Source organism: Osmerus eperlanus, chromosome 13, assembly GCF_963692335.1.
Source record: "Osmerus eperlanus chromosome 13, fOsmEpe2.1, whole genome shotgun sequence".
NCBI lineage: Eukaryota > Metazoa > Chordata > Actinopteri > Osmeriformes > Osmeridae > Osmerus > Osmerus eperlanus.
Genome location: NC_085030.1, coordinates 8,871,862 through 8,889,816, shown reverse-complemented (window position 1 = coordinate 8,889,816; position 17,955 = coordinate 8,871,862). Strand labels below are relative to the sequence as shown.

At 40.3% G+C, this 17,955-nt stretch overlaps 4 protein-coding genes across 5 annotated transcripts; 3 read left to right on the top strand and 1 right to left on the bottom strand.

Annotated features, from left to right (window-relative positions):
• The first annotated feature begins 547 nt into the window (after positions 1-547).
• ccdc85b (coiled-coil domain containing 85B) lies at positions 548-3,912 on the top strand. Its single transcript, XM_062475994.1, has one exon. The coding sequence runs from the start codon at positions 1,658-1,660 to the stop codon at positions 2,258-2,260; it is 603 nt and encodes a 200-aa protein (XP_062331978.1). The 5' UTR covers positions 548-1,657; the 3' UTR covers positions 2,261-3,912.
• A 444-nt stretch (positions 3,913-4,356) lies between these two features.
• On the bottom strand, positions 4,357-7,939 carry fosl1a (FOS like 1, AP-1 transcription factor subunit a). Its single transcript, XM_062475993.1, has 4 exons — positions 7,537-7,939; positions 6,918-7,163; positions 5,827-5,934; positions 4,357-5,718 (listed from the first exon to the last, which is right to left on the bottom strand). Exons 1-4 carry the CDS (start codon positions 7,645-7,647, stop codon positions 5,149-5,151), a joined length of 1,035 nt encoding a protein of 344 aa, XP_062331977.1. The 5' UTR covers positions 7,648-7,939; the 3' UTR covers positions 4,357-5,148.
• A 213-nt stretch (positions 7,940-8,152) lies between these two features.
• Positions 8,153-13,901, top strand: yif1a (Yip1 interacting factor homolog A (S. cerevisiae)). 2 transcript variants are annotated; one of them, XM_062475772.1, is made up of 10 exons: positions 8,153-8,288; positions 9,669-9,775; positions 10,175-10,217; positions 11,146-11,393; positions 11,605-11,709; positions 12,062-12,140; positions 12,294-12,351; positions 12,467-12,622; positions 12,863-12,956; positions 13,058-13,901. In XM_062475772.1, the coding sequence occupies exons 3-10, from the start codon at positions 10,187-10,189 to the stop codon at positions 13,214-13,216; spliced, it is 930 nt and encodes a 309-aa protein (XP_062331756.1). In that variant the 5' UTR covers positions 8,153-8,288; positions 9,669-9,775; positions 10,175-10,186; the 3' UTR covers positions 13,217-13,901. The 2 variants fall into 2 exon arrangements, with proteins under 2 accessions (XP_062331756.1, XP_062331757.1); XM_062475773.1 differs by lacking the exons at positions 8,153-8,288; positions 9,669-9,775 and adding an exon at positions 9,845-10,094.
• A 132-nt stretch (positions 13,902-14,033) lies between these two features.
• On the top strand, positions 14,034-17,707 carry si:ch211-145o7.3 (forkhead box protein N2). The gene is made up of 5 exons (XM_062475771.1): positions 14,034-14,277; positions 15,073-15,754; positions 15,838-15,959; positions 16,248-16,303; positions 16,775-17,707. Exons 2-5 carry the CDS (start codon positions 15,119-15,121, stop codon positions 17,116-17,118), a joined length of 1,158 nt encoding a protein of 385 aa, XP_062331755.1. The 5' UTR covers positions 14,034-14,277; positions 15,073-15,118; the 3' UTR covers positions 17,119-17,707.
• The last annotated feature ends 248 nt before the right edge of the window (positions 17,708-17,955 follow it).

Here is a 17,955-nt window from a genome sequence, read left to right as displayed (position 1 = left end):
CCAGCGCCCTGGTTCCATCCCCTAGCCCCTCTTGTTCTGGCTAACACCCTGCATTGTTATGGCCTCGCTGAAACAATAGAGCAAGGGTAGAGAGCGGAAGGATGTGGCTGAATACCTCAGCTTAGCATGGAAAAGCACATAGTCACACTTTCCGTTTGTGTTCAAAATCATACTGTAAATGTGATCTTCAACATTGTGTAGAGGTCCTAGATGATCACCAAGCAACATTGAGCAGTAGAAATTATGTCTCCAACTCTTTCTCTATCTGTCTCTCTATATGACTACTGGAACTATGATGCATATTCAATGGAAAATGGGTAGAGATGATTGGATGATAAAAGGTGGAAGTAAAAAGAATACAATTATATTATGAAAATGTAGATGTAGGCTATTATACAGTATATATGCCTAATATGTGTGTACTATATTTTGTTAAATATTATTCCGGATATCAAAATACAGCGTGGCAAATTTAATGAAAATTAACACTCTTGGAGGAATGTAATGTCATTCCACGGGAGTGTTTTACGGTAAGGAAGAAAGGGGAGGGTGAGCGGGGAGAGGACATAGCCTACCCCTCCTACAACCTCCATCAGGCATTTTTGTATGTTCGCAGGAGTTGTGTGTTGCGTTTAGGCAGAAACTGTGATGTCTAGTGACAGTGAATATTTTGACCTTCACTGTCCAACCGCGTATCTCCAGCCAAAAGTGCTTTAGCCTACATTGATTTCATATGTGCAATGTTAAAAATCTCGGCCTATTTGTGTTGTTAATAGAATAGGCCAAAATATATATTTTTTTATTCTTTGCATCGGAACGAAGAATCATAACAACCTCGTTCTGCATCTTGAAATGGGCATCTAGCCGACACATTTTCAACCGCGGAGAAACCGAAGAGGCGATATCCTCAGGATAAGTGGTAGTGGAAGAAGGCGGACATTGTTGTCGTTCACCAGTGGATCAGAGGATGAGCAGAGATCGGTCTGCACAATTTCTGTCATTTTACGCAAGATCCTCATAGGGATATTCTTTGCCCTGGATTTCTGAATGCGCCTCGCCTCAAATAGACTACAAACTGGATGTTCTGCCACATACAGCATCTCCAAATGCTGGAAATACCATTAACCTAACTGGATAGACCGACTACACGAAGCAGCTGTTTAGCGCGTCATTTTTGATAAGAGGACGTGAAAACAAAATTATCACATTTGCAAGGTTGTCCGATAAAGGATTAGGCCTTAAGCAATAACATATCTCTGTGTATCGCATAGCCCACTACCATATAGGCCTCTGAAACCGTGATGTGTGATTAATGGATTGACATTTATTGGGTAGCCTACTGACAATTTTTCTTTTTTCTCAGCCATCTTGTTCAGGGAATTTTATAGCACATTGAAATACACATGAGCTACAGTAGGTGCTTGTTGTTTCATATATTCTCAAATATTTGCCACTGACCATTAGCCTACAATAGTATCGATACTGGAAGAGAAGCAAATGAAAGAAACCCAACCAAGAAAGCAGACTGTTCACAGATGTAGGAACACTTTTCATGTTACAGCTAGGCTATAGGCTAGAAGTTGCTGAAGTTTCTCCCCTAATAATTGGGGAAGATAGACACATTTCCTCGGGTCACTGATTTACTTTCAATTATAAAATGGGCAGCGACAGTGAAATTTACAATAGAGAGTTGTCAAAGATGTCTGACGAGGACTTACTCAGCAGCACTAAGGAAGAATTGGTGAGTCGACTGCGTAAAGAAGAGTCCGAAAAGATATCTGCTCTTATTCAGCGCGGAAGGCTGATAAAAGAAGTTAACAAGCAATTACAGGGACATCTACTTGAGATCAGAGAGCTGAAAACCATAAACCAGCGTTTACAAGAAGAAAATACAGAATTACGTGATCTTTGCTGTTTTCTTGACGATGACCGACTCAAAGTGAAAAAGCTTGCCAGAGAATGGCAATTGTTTGGTCACCACGCCGCAAAAGTGATGCGCGAAGACTTGGGAGGATACTTGAAAAAACTTGCCGACTTGGAACGAATGCAAGACGGTTTGGTGAAGGAAAATTTGGACCTGAAGGAACTGTGTTTGGTTCTGGAGGAAGAATGTGTCAGCAGAAGCGACTCCAGTCCTGGTGGTTCCACAGAGCTCAACCTGCCATGTATGGTGGCCCGGGACCTTGGTGATGGGAGTTCGAGCACAGGCAGCGTTGGTAGTCCCGATCAACTTCACCTGGTGTGTTCACCTGATGACTGAAGATATGATATATCGGACGAAGAAATTGTCTGAGACAAAGAGGAAAATAGATATTTTGTTCAAACAATAATTTTGAAAACGATTAGATAAGACATTTTACAGAATGGCACTCAGGTTTGTCTGCCATTGAACTAAAAGACTACTTGAGAAAAAGGGCCACAAATTTAAATTAAATAATATCACCAAATTCCTGCACACAGGAATTGGCTTACAGAGACTACAAGACTGGCCAGGCAACACAGGAGGATCATGTATCATTTTATTAAGTTTATGTTGTTTTGTAACAAGTATTTAGGAACTTTGTTTTCTCTTTTTGATATGTGTAAAGGGTTGGAAGGAGGTGATAAAGTGGGGTTCAGATTTTATTCCATACACTGGACTACACTTGGAGTAGAGTTTTTGTATTGCACTGGACTAAGCTACCATGGATCCTTTATGATTCATATTTCAATCCAGATTTGAGCCATATAGTCTACTGTACATACAAAAGCACTGAAAAGGCTAAGTTGTGATTTGAAAAAGCTTTGATAAATTATTATTATTATTATTTTTCGACCCACTATCTATGTAATTCATGCATTCTGTCCCTCAGGTCAGGATTTGAGTGCCATGTGTGCATGATGTCACAAACTAACAATGTGTATTTTGTATATGATCAAATCTTACTTTGATGCCCTTCAGGTTTACAAAGGCATTGCGCAAGCTCTAAACTGAACTATATTATACACACTAAACATTGTGGTGGGCACAGTCCCACACTGGTTTGTGTTTTGCACCTGCACCAATGTCACCATCCCCTGGACCTCACTTAGAGTTGAAGTGCACATGGCTGATCTCTCTACCAGCCACTTTTGTAATAAACTGGAAGTGCTAGACTGGGTTTTACATGAGGACGGATTTATACAGTACGCTAAAAAGTATCTGATAAAGTCACATTTGATTTTGTTCTCAATATATGATTATTGTTGTTTATAATTATTGCAGGTAGTAGTTTACTTTTCAAGTTTCAAATAGTCAGGAACCCAATATAGATTATGTTTTGTGTTAATTCTGTGAAACAAACCTATCCTTGGATTTCATTGCTTTGATCTATCAATAGTAACTTTATTTACAAATACATATTTCCGTTTGAAACATATAGAACATGCTCATGGATTGGATAAGATTTGCTTTTGTAGTTGGTTGTTATTGGTGGGCTATGCTCGTAGTGCATTGAAGAGCTTTAAATACACTGGCTGTGACACTCAATGGCGTTTTGATCTTTCATTGTGTGGCTCCATTTGCTGAAACAGGTACATGTACACAACACTATACATGCAGAATTGATTAATCTCTCAGCGTGTTTGTTTTGACCTATTTGTCCCAAGACTGCTGTTGATTGATGTTTCAGTCCACGTCATGCAGCCTGATGTTGTGGAGGGTCATCAGTTTTATTTTTGGATCCCTGGAGTGGACAGTAATGCTTTCATCCACTTCATGATATACTGGGGTCCTTAAGGGAGCACAGAAGTATCTCTCTCCTTTTCTCTTCCCATTATACACACTCTGGGTCCCTTCACTCTGTGTGAAGGGAGTGCTCTATTTTCAATAAGTGCAGCAGCAGAGAACACTTTGTTCTGGTGTTAGGCCCATGGCCAGATTATTAAATTGTTCTTTAGCAGCCATTTGTTCTGAACTTTCCTATGTAGTACTTCATGTTTTGTCTTTGTCAACTGTTGCTACTTAGAACAATGACGTAACAGAGCATAGACACTACCACCCTCATTCATCGGTCAAATGTTTCTTGAATATCCCCTTTACTCAGTTCACATTAACCAGATCATGAGTTGTATTTATTTGTTTGTAGTTATTAGACAAAATAATCAGTGACCGACTTTAACCTTCTTAAAGGAAGAGAGCTTGCCCTCCCTTCCTTCCCAGGCACCTTTCACCCCCTAGGACTATAGAGTCAGCAGGAAACATGACCCACAATGGAGAGACTACTTTTTAGAACTTATAGCCTGGGGTCCTTTACAATCTTATAATAATATTTCAAAGGGGTATGTCTTTGTTAGGGAAGTAGCCTCAGCAGACAATAGTCATGACATTCAATACTGTTACATTTTAACTTAAGTAAAGTTTATTGTTTCTGAGTTATAGCACAGTTTTGAATAATCACATCAAAACCAAGGCACTGCCAACTAAACCCACTTACACAAATAATCAAAATATACTATACTCTCAACAATAAATACATTTTTATAGAATATATCTTTACTCCTATGGTCCAGCCTTAGATGTCTTTCAATTCATCAATAACCTAGTCTTGCTTAAATAACAATGTGGGACAAAAGCATTGCATTATAGCAATAACCATATGATAACAGTTAACAAGTAATTAAATAATGAGTTAGCCCTTATTCCACTTCTGTTGTAACCAAAGGAGTTGAAATGTATTACTGTGTAGCCACAAAACACTTTTTGAACAATAATATCAAAATAAAAGGTTGCTACAGAAAGACATAGATATTAATACAGCTTAACATTAACAAACAGAGAATTTTCAGAGCACTTGAAGTCTCATAATTGCACTCCAATAATTCCATTGAATACTCCATGTTATGACTGTCCAGAAATCAAATGTACAATAAAATTGCATACTAGATTTCTTCAGGTTTGATAAATAAGTATAAAAGTCAAAGATTACGAGTATTGTTAATGCCATAAAATAGTGTAACACCACAATTGCATATGCAAAAATGTTATAATGTGTTTTAGTGGAATTTCTGTGTGGAAGAACTGTGAGCAAATGAAATCAATCAGATGCATTTAGCTTGTATCTTCACCATTATCACAGTTGGAAGAGTTGTCATCATCATTGTTGTCACTGTGGTCTTCAGCACCAGGAATCACAGTGTGAGTATGGTTGGGGAGTTCAGGGAGTGGTCTGACTGGTCCCCACTGCTGCTGCTGCGCCTATGGGCAACACTACAGGGTTGGGGGGTTCGAGACCTATGGGATGAAGGTTGAGAACAGGATGCGAGGGCAGGAAGAGACTGGGATGAGACTGAGGCGCTGGTGTCCAAAGAACCAGAGGGGTAGGTAAAGACCAGGCTAGCCGTGAAAGGAGTAAGAGATGGAGTAGAGATCAGAATCGGGGTGTGGAGGGTTTCAGGTTCAGTGTGGGCAGAGAAGGCAGAACTGGTCAAGGGCTTGGAAGGAATCAAGATTTTGGGTTTTGGCTTCTCCTTTGGTTTACTTTTAGCAGAGGGCCCAGGTAGCTCTAAATCCCTAGGTTCCATCTTGATGGCCTTTAAAGACGGTCGCTCTGTACTCGGATCAGAATCCGAGTCCGAGTCCTGGACCTTGCAAATGGGGCGGTGGGCTTCTAGGACCAACTCAAGTTTTTCTTTCTCCTTTTGCAGTTCAGCTACCTCCTTCTGCAGACGTGACTTTTCACCCTCCAGTTGGTCGGTCTCCTAATTGAAGAATGAAAAAACAAGTGAGAGACAGAAATAACTTGACTTTAACATTTAAACATTAAAGTTGAATGTTTGTGTCTCTATATCAGGTGAAATTTAACTCACGGTTTGCAGTGTGTCTGTCAGCTCACGACGACGATTTCGACACTTGGCAGCTGCCTGTTTGTTGCGTTCCCTCCGTATTTTGCGTCTCTCTAACTCCTCAGGGGATAGCTGTGAGAGGAAAAGAACAAATTAAGCACAACAATTTAAAACTCTAGAAAGTAACTGGCTAAAGAACAGTGTGTGTAACATTACAATTATCATGACAATTATAGTGCCCTCTATCAGTCTGAGGATATCGCTCCCTTGAACAGGCCTCTGTGGTATTGAACAGCTTCTTCAGTGGAAGACAGCAGCTGTTGGGTAGGAAATGACTGTACTTTCAAGTACAATACATTTGTGAAATATCCCCCCCTGGTGTATGTATGTAGTCATCACATAACCACAGAGACCATTACAGTTTTGTAATGTCTGAGACTTTATCATTTTGATACGCCCTTCCTCAGATTGCATCCAACATTTTGCTCAATGTCGTGTTTCAATTCATTCCATATCCCCCGCCCTTGTATGATGATGACTCACTCAGACCCTTGTCATGACTCAGGTATGAGTCACATGACTTGCCCCGGTGAGTCACATGAGAGCCGACTTCCTGTCACATAAAATTTCAGGGCACTTTGCTAATTGGGTCCTTGGTAGCTATTTAGTCCTTATTCTAAAAATTTACTAAACAGCCTCAAAAGTTATGAAAGCATTTCAAAAGCATCAACAAACTGAGTGGAACTGGGTTTGCTCACATCTAAAACAATTTGTCAAGAGTCCAGACTGTCAGCCTTCCAACCACATGGCTTGTCCCATTACTGCCCCACTACTCCAGAACAAGATAGTTGTACAGCCATGTCAGACTTTCAGCTCTCACACACACACAACAGGATATTACACATACTTTTAAACACACTGACTCAGCTGCCCGTCTCTACACCTCATTCGCAGTGGCTGCACTCAGTGAGCTATACTCAATCCCCATGGGATTGGACATACTGTTCAGTCCCTTTATTTGGTAATAAACTATTTCAATTTTCCTTAAATATTTTGCAACATTTCAAGTGGACTGGGTAGAGATCCCCATGTTCATCATTGGGTGTTATTCTTACATGTTCATCGTTCCTGCGTCTTGTTGACCCTCCGGAACTGGCAGCAGCTCTTATGACACCTGGTCGAAAATGTAGTGATGGGTTCAGTGCTCTGAGCCCTGAATGTGATGAGTAGGGGAGTCGTGGAGAACTTGAGGGACCAGGTGGAGGTCCAAGTGAGGGCTGCACCATCCACTGGAGTTCTTGGTTTGAAGTGATGGCATTCAGGCTCGGGACAAACTGACTGATACCTGCCATAGAGTACTTCTATAAGGGCAAAGATATATAGAAAACATTTTTTTTTTAAGTAGATAGACAATTAGACTATTATTGTACATTTATATACAAGAATAGAGCTACACTATACTGGTAACATTATTAAAACAACCATTCAAAGAAAGGTAAGGCTGGGCAACTATCAAACTGAATCAGATTTTTCTTATTTTATAAGATACTGGCAATTCATTTTATTATGGCCATCTTATGGTGATCATAGTAGGCACTATCCTACTGTATCAGATCATTATGAGGCCTATGGGTATGTCGATTAAACGTTAGAATTGAAATCAGCAACAGTTCACAACATGATTTTAAACATTCTTAAATCATTTTTTAACCAGGAATCCATTCTAAATCATACCTGTTCCTGAGTGGTGCTGGTGCTGGTGACTAGTGATGATGGGGTCGATCCAGAGTTGCTGTTTGAGTACGGCGGGTTGCCTCTGCCTAAGTTCCCAAAGTTTCTGTACATGTTGTCTAATTTAGTTATTTCAGTATTGTAATAGTAATCCTGGAAAATAGAAAATGAAATGTCCTCCAGAAGGTTCCAGAAGAAATTGTCAGTAAAACCTTTCGTCAACTAGGCTATTTCAAATGCTGGCTTATTGCGGGAAGTCTTCTCAATCCAACCAGATGTAGCCTATGGGGGGAGATAAGCGAGTTTTGAGAATCCTCTTCTAAAGATGTACACGATTTCAACTGACGAATTTGTTATAACGCTAAAAGGTGTCCACGAGTCCAAATGAAGTGATATGTATTGAATGTTCATGAAATTATAAACATTCACACACCGATACTATAGTTTTCCACGCCCCTTGAGTTACGGGAAATAGTGTTGTCGGCTCTTTGGACACGCGCCGATGACGTATATGACCATATTTGGGGAGTTTCCTTTAAGCGCCTTCGGGATTCCAGGTATCAGGCTACTATTACCTGAAGATGTATAACGTTTCATCTGAAAATGTGTGAAAACCCAAGGAAGCGTTCAACAGAAACCTATAGAGGCATATTGGCTAGAATGTTTCTCAGGCACTGCAACTAGTGGCTGTTCCATGAACTTTTACTTTCTCAGGCCCGCGGACGGAGGTGATATGAGTCAGCGTAATGGCACAGGTATACTGACTTGTTTCACTATCCATTTTCATTTAAGTTTCATTTTTATACAACAGGCCAACGAAGCAGCCTGCATTAAAATGCTTTTGTCAGTGCTTGCCAAACTTCACAATAGGGAGGTATCATTGTCTGATATGTATGTCACTGAACAGCTGCAGGTTCTGTCTTTGCAATGTGATGACTTACTGTTCTCGACATGGACTCTAAATTGACTCATAGCGGTGAAAAAATAGCCTCACCCATACGGATGTCATAAATTTCATAATTTAAGCCTATGGTAAAAACAGTATGTTTTTTTTTCAAGTGTTCCAAGATTACTTTTCATGACAAGTGAAAACTACCCATTCTAGGTATACCCACTTTAGCCTCTTCAAAAGATTGTCAATATGCATCATATTTGACATTATGTTCTGTTCCCTCTGTCAGCCCCAATCAATGCTATCAGCACCAGCAGCAGGATGAGGCATATTATGCCCAAGCAATGAAACACTTTCTCTCAGGTTTACATTTTTGTCATGTTGCTCATGAAGTCATTAGCAGGACCGTAGCCAGCCTCGTGGAGGGGGTGCCATTTTAGAAGTTTTCCCCCTCCTTTTGTGTTAAAATATATGGTTAAAAAAAGTGAGGCAGTGAGGGGCCTGATTAGGCTACTACCGTTTCCTTCCTTTCAATTTCATTTCTCATTTTTTTCCGCTTCTTGAACACAAAGACACGTGTACCGGCACATTTTTCCCTCTATAGTAAACCATATCGGTTAAGAGAGAAAATAGGGAAAAGGTTAACATGGCTCAATGCCTCTGTAATGCTGATGACACACCCTTTCGTGCTCTCAGTGACATGCCTCAACATGTGGCTTGCTGCTCTTTCACTTTTATTCTCTTCACACCTAGTGGCCTAAAAACGTTATGAAAACACACACACGCACACACGTAGACGCACACACACACACAAAGTATTATCTACCAAAGGAAATTAACCATGGGGAAAATACATTTCAGACACATAAAGTAGCCTACACCAAGTTTTCACTGTACACACTGACCAGTAAACAGCTATTCGGGTTCATACATTCTCCACTTTGTGTTAATTTAAATATTAGTATATCAAGAATTAAACAAATAAATATGCAAAGGACAATTGGGTAGAATATATATACCAACATTTTATTAATAATGAACTAGTATGAAGTATGGCATTGTGACCTCTACACAATGCCATACAAATAAGTGCCTTTGCTTATACAGAATAAATATCAACAAAAGGGCATAACAATACGTACTGTCATGCAATCAAAAACTTGCAGTCAAACGAGGAAAACGTCATGAGAACTTTGTGATTGATGTTGTAGTAAACCAATCAATGTACACTCCATGTCTTTAGCTGGACCAATCAGAGTTGGACCTTCCACAACGATGCCACGCAGGCACGGATGAGTCAACCAATAACCACCAAGGAGGAGGGTTTTTTGGAGGCACTGTCGTTCACAGGTATGTTCAAGTTTCTTTCCTTTTTATACCCTGCAGACAATCTAGTGTGGTTATTTCCATTATTAAATAGCCATGGTATTTTAGAAGGATCTCTTTTCATTATGGAAATATCAGTTTGTTTTTGTATAGAATAGAAATGGGCCAACGTTAGCCAGCCAGCTAGTAGTAAGCGTACGTACGTTCGAATAGTTGGCTAGCCAGTTGCTATCACTGTTATGGACACTGCCAGCTATGCAGTGTATTAAAATATATAGATAGTACTAGTTTGTTGCATCGAGTTAGCTACCACCTCCCTGTTTACCGTTTGACAACTCATCGAGTAAGTTAGTACTATCGTTTGGATTTGTTATTGTATTACACGGCTGTTTCCTGCTACGAAAACATACATTTTGTCTCCAGATCTTGTTTACAATGGACCTGCCACATCATGGGTACAGAGCAAGTAAGTGGCATCGTTGTCTGTTTGCATTTACATCTTGCCAGATAAGTCATAGTACTATTCACAAGCTATACACAGTATATGTAAAGTAGATGTCACCTGGCAACACCTAACCTGCATCACGATGAGCATGATATCACATCCAAAAGATTACCAAATAATTTATTTCAAAATCACTTAAATGATTCACTTTCCTATAGGCCATAATCACTTGCCCAGTAACATGTTGAAATGTGTATTTATAACGGTATTTGAACTCCTGCCTCTTGGCAGGGGTTTCTTAACCCTTGTGTTATCTTCGGGTCATTCTGACCCATCAGTCATTGTGACCCACCGTCGTATTGCGACAACTTTACCGCATACCAAAACAAAGTGAATCATTTTCTTTTAACCGTCGGGCTGTCTCAGACCCCCCACATTGCGATGGTTAAAAGAAAATTATTTTTATTTGTTTTTGTATTGGGTAAAATTGGGTAAACACAACGATGGTTCGTTATGAACCTTTGGGTCATGTGACCCGAAGGCAGCACAAGGGTTAACAGAGTTTATTTTTATTTTTTACTTGCCTGATTAACCCTTGTGTTATCTTCGGGTCATTCTGACCCATCAGTCATTGTGACCCACCGTCGTATTGCGACAAATTTACCGCATACAAAAACAAAGTGAAGCATTGTCTTTTAACCGTCGGGCTGTCTCAGACCCCACACATTTCAAAGGTTAAAAGAAAATTATTTTTAGTTGTTTTTGTATTGGGTAAAATTGGGTAAACACAACTATGGTTCGTTATGAACCTTTTGGTCATGTGACCCGAAGGCAGCACAAGGGTTTAATCAAGTAATCATTAAAGTCTGTCACACAGTGATGACTACTCTTTCTCACAAGTATCCAAAATGAAGCTCCACGTTGTAACCCACTACTTTCCACACTGTAGCAAAGCCAAGAGCCCGAGCAGCTCCACCTGCCGGGGACCCTCTCCTCTTTGAAGACACCAGCGGTCCGGCACCAAACATGAACAGCCAGGCGTATTACACTCCTGGGTACAACATGGGAGCCGCTGCAGGAGTTGGAGGTGCTGGAGGTGCTGGGGTGAATGACCTGTTTGCTGACCCAATGGCCAGTGCTGCCATGATGTACGGTTCCTCCCTTGCCAACCAGGGTAAAGACATGGTCAACAAGGAGGTGAGAAATTGGTGCCACAGTGGGCCCGCTTTGATTTCTGATGGGAGATGGCCATGTGGGTTGAGTAGGTAGAGTTGGGTTTCTGTCCGATTGCTTACTTCTCAAGTCCAAGGGATTTAAGACCAGCACATTCAACAGACATAGCCAATGACTCAGGATAAAACTGTAGTCCGAGGAGAAGAGTCCTAATTTCAAAATGTTTACCTTTTAGATCAGCCGATTCATGTCTGTGAACAAGCTAAAGTACTTCTTTGCTGTGGATACTAAATACGTCATGAAGAAACTGATGCTCCTCATGTTCCCTTACACACATCAGGTAATAATGCCATCAAAGCTGAACTCTCATACACTGATTTCAACACTGTATCACTTCACTGTAAAGGTTATACAGAAAGGTCTTGTTATTCACTTGCTCATGTCTCATGTTCCCCCAAACATATCATGTTTAAGCTTCCAAACAAGATAATCTTTGTCGAAATCTCCTTTCAAGCACATGTTGTGAACATTGCTACAAAAGACATTGCAGATTTAAAAGTACAGATGCATTTGTATCTAGTCAAGAATCACAACAAAGATTTGAAAAGTTTTGATCTCTAAACATTCTGTTACTGCGTGTTATGTTCAGTAACTTTATTTTGTCTAATGCGTTATTGTGGTCATGTTAATAGGACTGGGAAGTTCGTTACCACAGAGACACTCCTCTCACACCAAGGCATGATGTGAATGCCCCTGACCTTTACATACCAAGTAAGAGTTTTGTATTTAAGCACTGTACTTTATATATATTTGTAATTGGACAGAAACATTGTATGAGCATTTTCAATCTTGATTAATTTGTTGACAGCACTATTCCTGTATTTGTTTCCCTTTATTTCCTTTATTCCTGTATTTTGCTTTCAGCTATGGCTTTCATCACATACATTCTACTTGCTGGCATGGCCCTTGGTATTCAAAAAAGGTTTGTTTAACTGCTTTCAACAAACACTGCATTTGATCAAGGTTCACGTGCATTTGAAAAATTGTATTCCTGCATTGTTGTTTCTTTATATCTGATCGTTTGTGTTCCATGGCAGGTTCAGCCCAGAGGTGCTGGGTATGTGTGCCAGTACAGCTCTAGTGTGGGTCATTATTGAGGTCCTGGTTATGCTTCTGAGTTTGTACCTTCTCACTGTACACACTGACCTCTCAACCTTTGATCTCATCGCCTACAGTGGATACAAATATGTTGGGTGAGGGCTCTGTTAATGTTGTTGCCATCCGTCATGCCCTCGCTTTTCTGAAAGTGTCTCGTAGTATCAAGTTTTATAACCACACTCCATTGCGTGGTGAAATAAAAGAAACCATCACATCAGTCCAGATGAATGCTGTAAGACCGTCTTTCATGTAGCCTATTCGTGAGAAATAAAATTGATGGCATTGTGAGAATTCTTTAATACCTTTCTCATCCTGTTCAATTATCTGTGTTCCAGAATGATTTTCACAGTGCTGTGTGGTCTACTGTTTGGCAGTGATGGGTACTTTGTCGCTCTGGCATGGTCCTCATGTGCCCTCATGTTTTTCATAGTAAGTTTTAGGTACTAACCAATGCAACAGTTGTGTATCGCTATAAATACATTTTTCATCCTTAAAATGTATCTACATTTTGTATATTTTCTCTACCCCAGGTCCGTTCTCTGAAAATGAAAATCCTGTCATCGCTCTCCTCTGACTCCATGGGGGCTGGGGCAAGTGCCAAGCCTAGACTCCGTCTCTATATTACCGTGGCCACCGCTGCCTTTCAGCCAATCATTATATACTGGCTTACCTCACATTTGGTCAGGTGACCTGGAAGGGTGTTTTCCGATAAGGTCCATTGATTTTGAACTTAAAAGTACATGTTGATGCCCAACTACAAATGTGGTTCTTGTGAGTGTCACTGTTCATCTTTCAGCTCATGTCATTCAGCTCTAAACGTCTTTAGTAGGTTTGAGCTGTAGCTTGTGTTCTGGTTTAGGGTGGATGTTGGGTGAAATGAACATTTCTCTTTGATTGGCTAACACACTATTGACACACTTTTGTTTGCATGACAGCCACTGTCACGTCATTGTAGGGGTTTTTCTATTCTCCCTCATGATAGTTAAACTGTCATACTATTTTTGGGACACCACCCAAAAATAATCATAAAAATAAGGGCTCTATTCATAAAAAAAAAAAAAGGTTTTGAGACATGCTGGGGTCCAGTTTTGTATACTGAAGTGGTATGTCTGTGATTGCCATTAAACTTGTCTTATATTACACATTACGTATAGTGTGATTTACAACAAATGAACAAGTGGCAGATTTGTGTGTTTTTTTAAACATGTCAAAGACAAATGGTCAATATGTTCAAATGTTGTGCTACAAGATTGACCAATTCCCTTTATCCAATTCCTTATTAATCTCTGTTTTATTTATCTATATTCTAAACTGAATAGAGCATGAGAAGTGTGATTTTTGAAGAAAATAAATGTATTTAGCTTTGAATTTGAACCTGTTTGTATTTTTTATTGTTTTTTGTACATGAATCATGTTCAGTGATGTTTTTTGGATGTCCATCTGGGACGTTATGATGCAAGCATGACAGGCATAGAGGCAATACTTCAGAGTTCAAATGTAGCCTTGTACCTCTGGCCTAACTAATGACTGCCGTGTGTCTTTAAGGCGGGAACGCGCTCGGGGCGCGCAATCTGCAAAGCGTCCTTTTGGTTACCACGGGAACGCTGGTCGGGGTTAGAACTCGGAACAGCTAGGAATTCGATTCCCACTCCTTTGCATGAATAATACACTATCTTTTTACTTCTGAAAATATTTTTCATTTTATGTTATAGTTATACAGTCTCTGGCAAATGTATTAGTAATTTGATCGGTAAGTAATGCATGCTTGATGTAACTGTCTGAAGTATTTTCCTTGTCTTTACTCTCAAGGGACTTTGAAAAAACAGCCTGACTTATTGTGCTAATGTAACTTTATATTCAACCGCCATTTTACGAAGTATGAACAGCATTATGTTGAGCACCATGCAGGTTGGTGATTAGATCCTAATGCATTGTGTATGATCAAGCTCCTTTTGGGGTGCAGGTGAAAACCACCAAAAGCGACCATTTGAAGTTACAGGTAAATTTGTAACCTGTAAGCAAGCAACTTCTCAGTGTGCATGCACCTGAGTGATGGCCAGCTGCCGGCTATCTTTTTGCCAGAATGGTGGTTTAATTATAACCGGCAGAGAGGTAACAAAGGTAACCATCGATGACTGAAATTAGTCAGACTTAACATGTAACTTTATACAATTTAATTTTACTGAATTATTTCAAGTTAGGGCAGGTTTAATTAATTCACTTTAGGTTTATGTTTAACTGTTTTTTCTTACCTTGATATTTTGGTGTACAAGTAGCACTACCAATTTGCCTTGTGAAAAGTTGGTGGTTCAACCCGTAGCCAGAGCAAAAGTGACCTACTGCTTTGTACAAGTACTTACTTGGCACTCTTCTTCATAGAGTTGGATTAACCATTGCAAAAAGTTGAGTTTTATGTGAGGCTGGACTTACATCTAATGCATAAATGTAAATGTAAATCTGATAAGGAGTATTAATTCAGTGTTTTGCTTTCTTGTCAATGTTTTAAATACTAAAACTATTTTAACTTTCTTCTTTTTTTTATCAGAGCAACAATTACCTAACTGTACTGGGAACCTACTTCTGGGATAGAGATGGAGATTGACTCCCACACAGTGCAAACCTCTTTACCCTCTCTCCCCACTCTCTGTCAGTCCCTGCCTTTTACTTCCTCTCCTCTTCGAGCCTCTTCAGATGTCCATATTTCGCTCCCTCTCTCTCCTTTATCGTTCCCCTCATCCCCTACTTCACTTTCTCCTTCAGCTCCAGAATCCATCCACTCCTTCGACTCTCACCCTCTTTCTCCTCTCCTACACCCCTTGTCTCCACCTCAGTGCCTTGAAGGACACAACTCTCACTGCCTCAATTCATTAACCACATTTGAACAAGACGACTTGACCTGCCTTAGCTGGCTGCATCAAAGGGGCAACTTGCTTCCTCTGCAGCCCCTGCCCAAAATAACACCACTGCCCCAGTTAGAAACCCAGACTCCCATACCTGCCCAGCACGTTCCGTCTTCCCCTACCAAGCCCCCCTACTCCTTCAGCAGTCTGATCTTCATGGCAATAGAGGATGCACCAGACAAGAGGCTCCCAGTGAAGGCTATCTACGAGTGGATAGTGAACAACTTTCCCTACTACCGGACAGCACCCGGAGGTTGGAGGAACTCCATTCGCCACAATCTATCTCTCAGCAAGAGCTTCCGTCGCATGCACAGGGACAAGAACCAGGTGAGGTCATACTTATAAACATATACTATAGCACGCTTTAGGACTAATCTATTCTAACATGGCTAACATTGCTTTTGTTTCAGTCTGTGGGGAAAGGTTCGTTGTGGTGTGTGTGTCCAGAATATCGGCCTGCACTTCTGGAGGTGCTCAGGAAGACTCACTATTATCATAGCACCAACAGCAATTTACTGAAGAACCCTGCACTGTGAGTTTGAGCACAAACATTTTATATTGCAGTCTGACTCACATATCACAAGGCATTCTTGGTTTGACCCATAATTTGTTACTGAATGTGAATTAATGGCTAATTACTACAGCAGACCCATTCCTTTAGCTGCTTCCCAGACAAAAGAGTTGAATATATAATACTAACACACACAAAAATACTTCAGACTGTACATGCTGATTATTAGCTTTCAATGCAGGAAATGTAGAAGGTTCTAAGGTAATAAGTTTAACTACTTTCATTTTCCCCACACTGTCTGTGGAGCAGGCTAGAGGGAGCTGACTATGAAACATCAATGGTGTGTGATACTGTAGAGATCTCAGGTTTGTTCTCATCTAAACCCACATTGTGGTTAAATACTATCTATTTCCTTGTATTTCTGGAATTGTAGAAACCTTTCTTTCTTGGATATTTATTTTTTAACTTAATTTACCTGCAGTTTTTTGCTCTCCCTTTCTCAGCATGGTTGGTCTGTTTGTGTGCAGTTGTCTTGGCAACAACCTTCTATTACCTTGGTAACCTATAACCACAGCAACAGGCTGGCTAGACTCTTCATGTCAATCTTCTTGCCTCTGAGTGTATGTAGCCTAGTGAGAGCACAGTATGTTGCTAAATTGGTTGTAAGCCTATAGTATAGACATAATTCTACATATCATTTTTTCTTCTGTGGAGCTATTGCACATATTGTGATGAAGAACTACACTTTTCACTAGTATATTAACTTTGTATGTTGTAATGCCCGTGTTCTGTTATAGAACTGTCTGCAATACCTGATTTGGGTTTTTATCCAACAGATTCCCTTTCTCAGACCCTCCTCTTGTCTTCCTCCTCGTCCCTACCCCTGGCAGACCAATCAACCCTGTCTGCTGACCCACCCTGTCCTTTTACTCCTGACGAGGAGCTTGTCACCATGGAGTCAGTGGAGTACCAGGAGGAGGCTGAAGAGGAAATAGAGAAAGATCCCCTGTCAGACAGCGGCTATATAGAGGTGCATTACTACCAATACCACCAGTACCAGTACCTGGTCCTTCCTGGCGACACTGGACTGGACCTGGAGACTGTTGAGATATTGCAGCTAGATGCAGAGGCCCAAGAGGCTGCAGGGTCACTTCTGGACCTGGCAGGGGGTGGACATTGATTATGATGTCACAGACAGAGTATAATCATATAGTAAGGGGAAAGAAAATGGACTAAAGACAATGTGCAACTGAAAATAATTATATAAATTAAGTGGTAAAGGTTGACCACATGCTGCTTTTGTGCTGACACTGCCATGAAATTCGAATCGCGCACTGTTATTTAGATATTGTGATTGCCCCCTGCCTGATGCACTGAGAAAAAACTTGCAATCACAGCACACAATGCATTCATAGAATACATAGTAATGTTCTGCACATTGAAATTTGAGAAGAGTACCAAACTTGGTTTTATAAAAATCAGGGCCTCCATGTTTTGATGGAGAACAACAGAAGAATTAGGAAATCCACTGCCAGGTAAATCACCTTCCATTCAGGGGACAATAAAACATTGTTGCTGAATTTGTTTATGACTAATCATCCATTTTCTAAACGTTTCAACTTTTTATAATAATCTGTTAACAGGTGCACCCTTTGTAGAGGACCTCTTAATTTTCCATTAATATCAAATTAGTTTGATGTTTAGATATAAACAAGTCTTTATTTTCACGTTTCAACTTTCTTGACAATAAATCAATTCTCAGAATTGTGTATGAATGTGCATAGAAGCATGTTTTCCCAGTAAATTACACACACAACAAAACACATTGATTTATAAACGTGTTTCTCGTCATCGGATGGCAGCACATCACATACAGCGTACCTTCTAGTCTAGTGTACGAGAACTGTTTCAATAAAATAACAATGTCAAATTCATACCGCTCAACTTGGGCCAAGGACTCCTGTAGGCCAACCGTGTAGGCTGAGAACACAACCAGAACACAACACAAGTCGTTCGA

Coding starts and splice junctions, on each gene's coding strand:
- fosl1a (XM_062475993.1), bottom strand. CDS start 7,647: ATGTACAGAAACTTTGGGAACTTAGGCAGAGGCAACCCGCCGTACTCA. Junction 5,935..6,917: donor GACGCAGGAACGATGAACAT/GTAAGAATAACA, acceptor TTCCTCTCACAG/CTATCCCCTGAGGAGTTAGA. Junction 5,719..5,826: donor TGACAGACACACTGCAAACC/GTGAGTTAAATT, acceptor TTCTTCAATTAG/GAGACCGACCAACTGGAGGG.
- yif1a (XM_062475772.1), top strand. CDS start 10,187: ATGGACCTGCCACATCATGGGTACAGAGCAA. Junction 11,710..12,061: donor TGTTCCCTTACACACATCAG/GTAATAATGCCA, acceptor TCATGTTAATAG/GACTGGGAAGTTCGTTACCA. Junction 12,352..12,466: donor GCCCTTGGTATTCAAAAAAG/GTTTGTTTAACT, acceptor GTTCCATGGCAG/GTTCAGCCCAGAGGTGCTGG.
- si:ch211-145o7.3 (XM_062475771.1), top strand. CDS start 15,119: ATGGAGATTGACTCCCACACAGTGCAAACCTCTTTACCCTCTCTCCCC. Junction 15,755..15,837: donor TGCACAGGGACAAGAACCAG/GTGAGGTCATAC, acceptor CTTTTGTTTCAG/TCTGTGGGGAAAGGTTCGTT. Junction 15,960..16,247: donor TTACTGAAGAACCCTGCACT/GTGAGTTTGAGC, acceptor TCTGTGGAGCAG/GCTAGAGGGAGCTGACTATG.
- ccdc85b (XM_062475994.1), top strand. CDS start 1,658: ATGGGCAGCGACAGTGAAATTTACAATAGAGAGTTGTCAAAGATGTCT.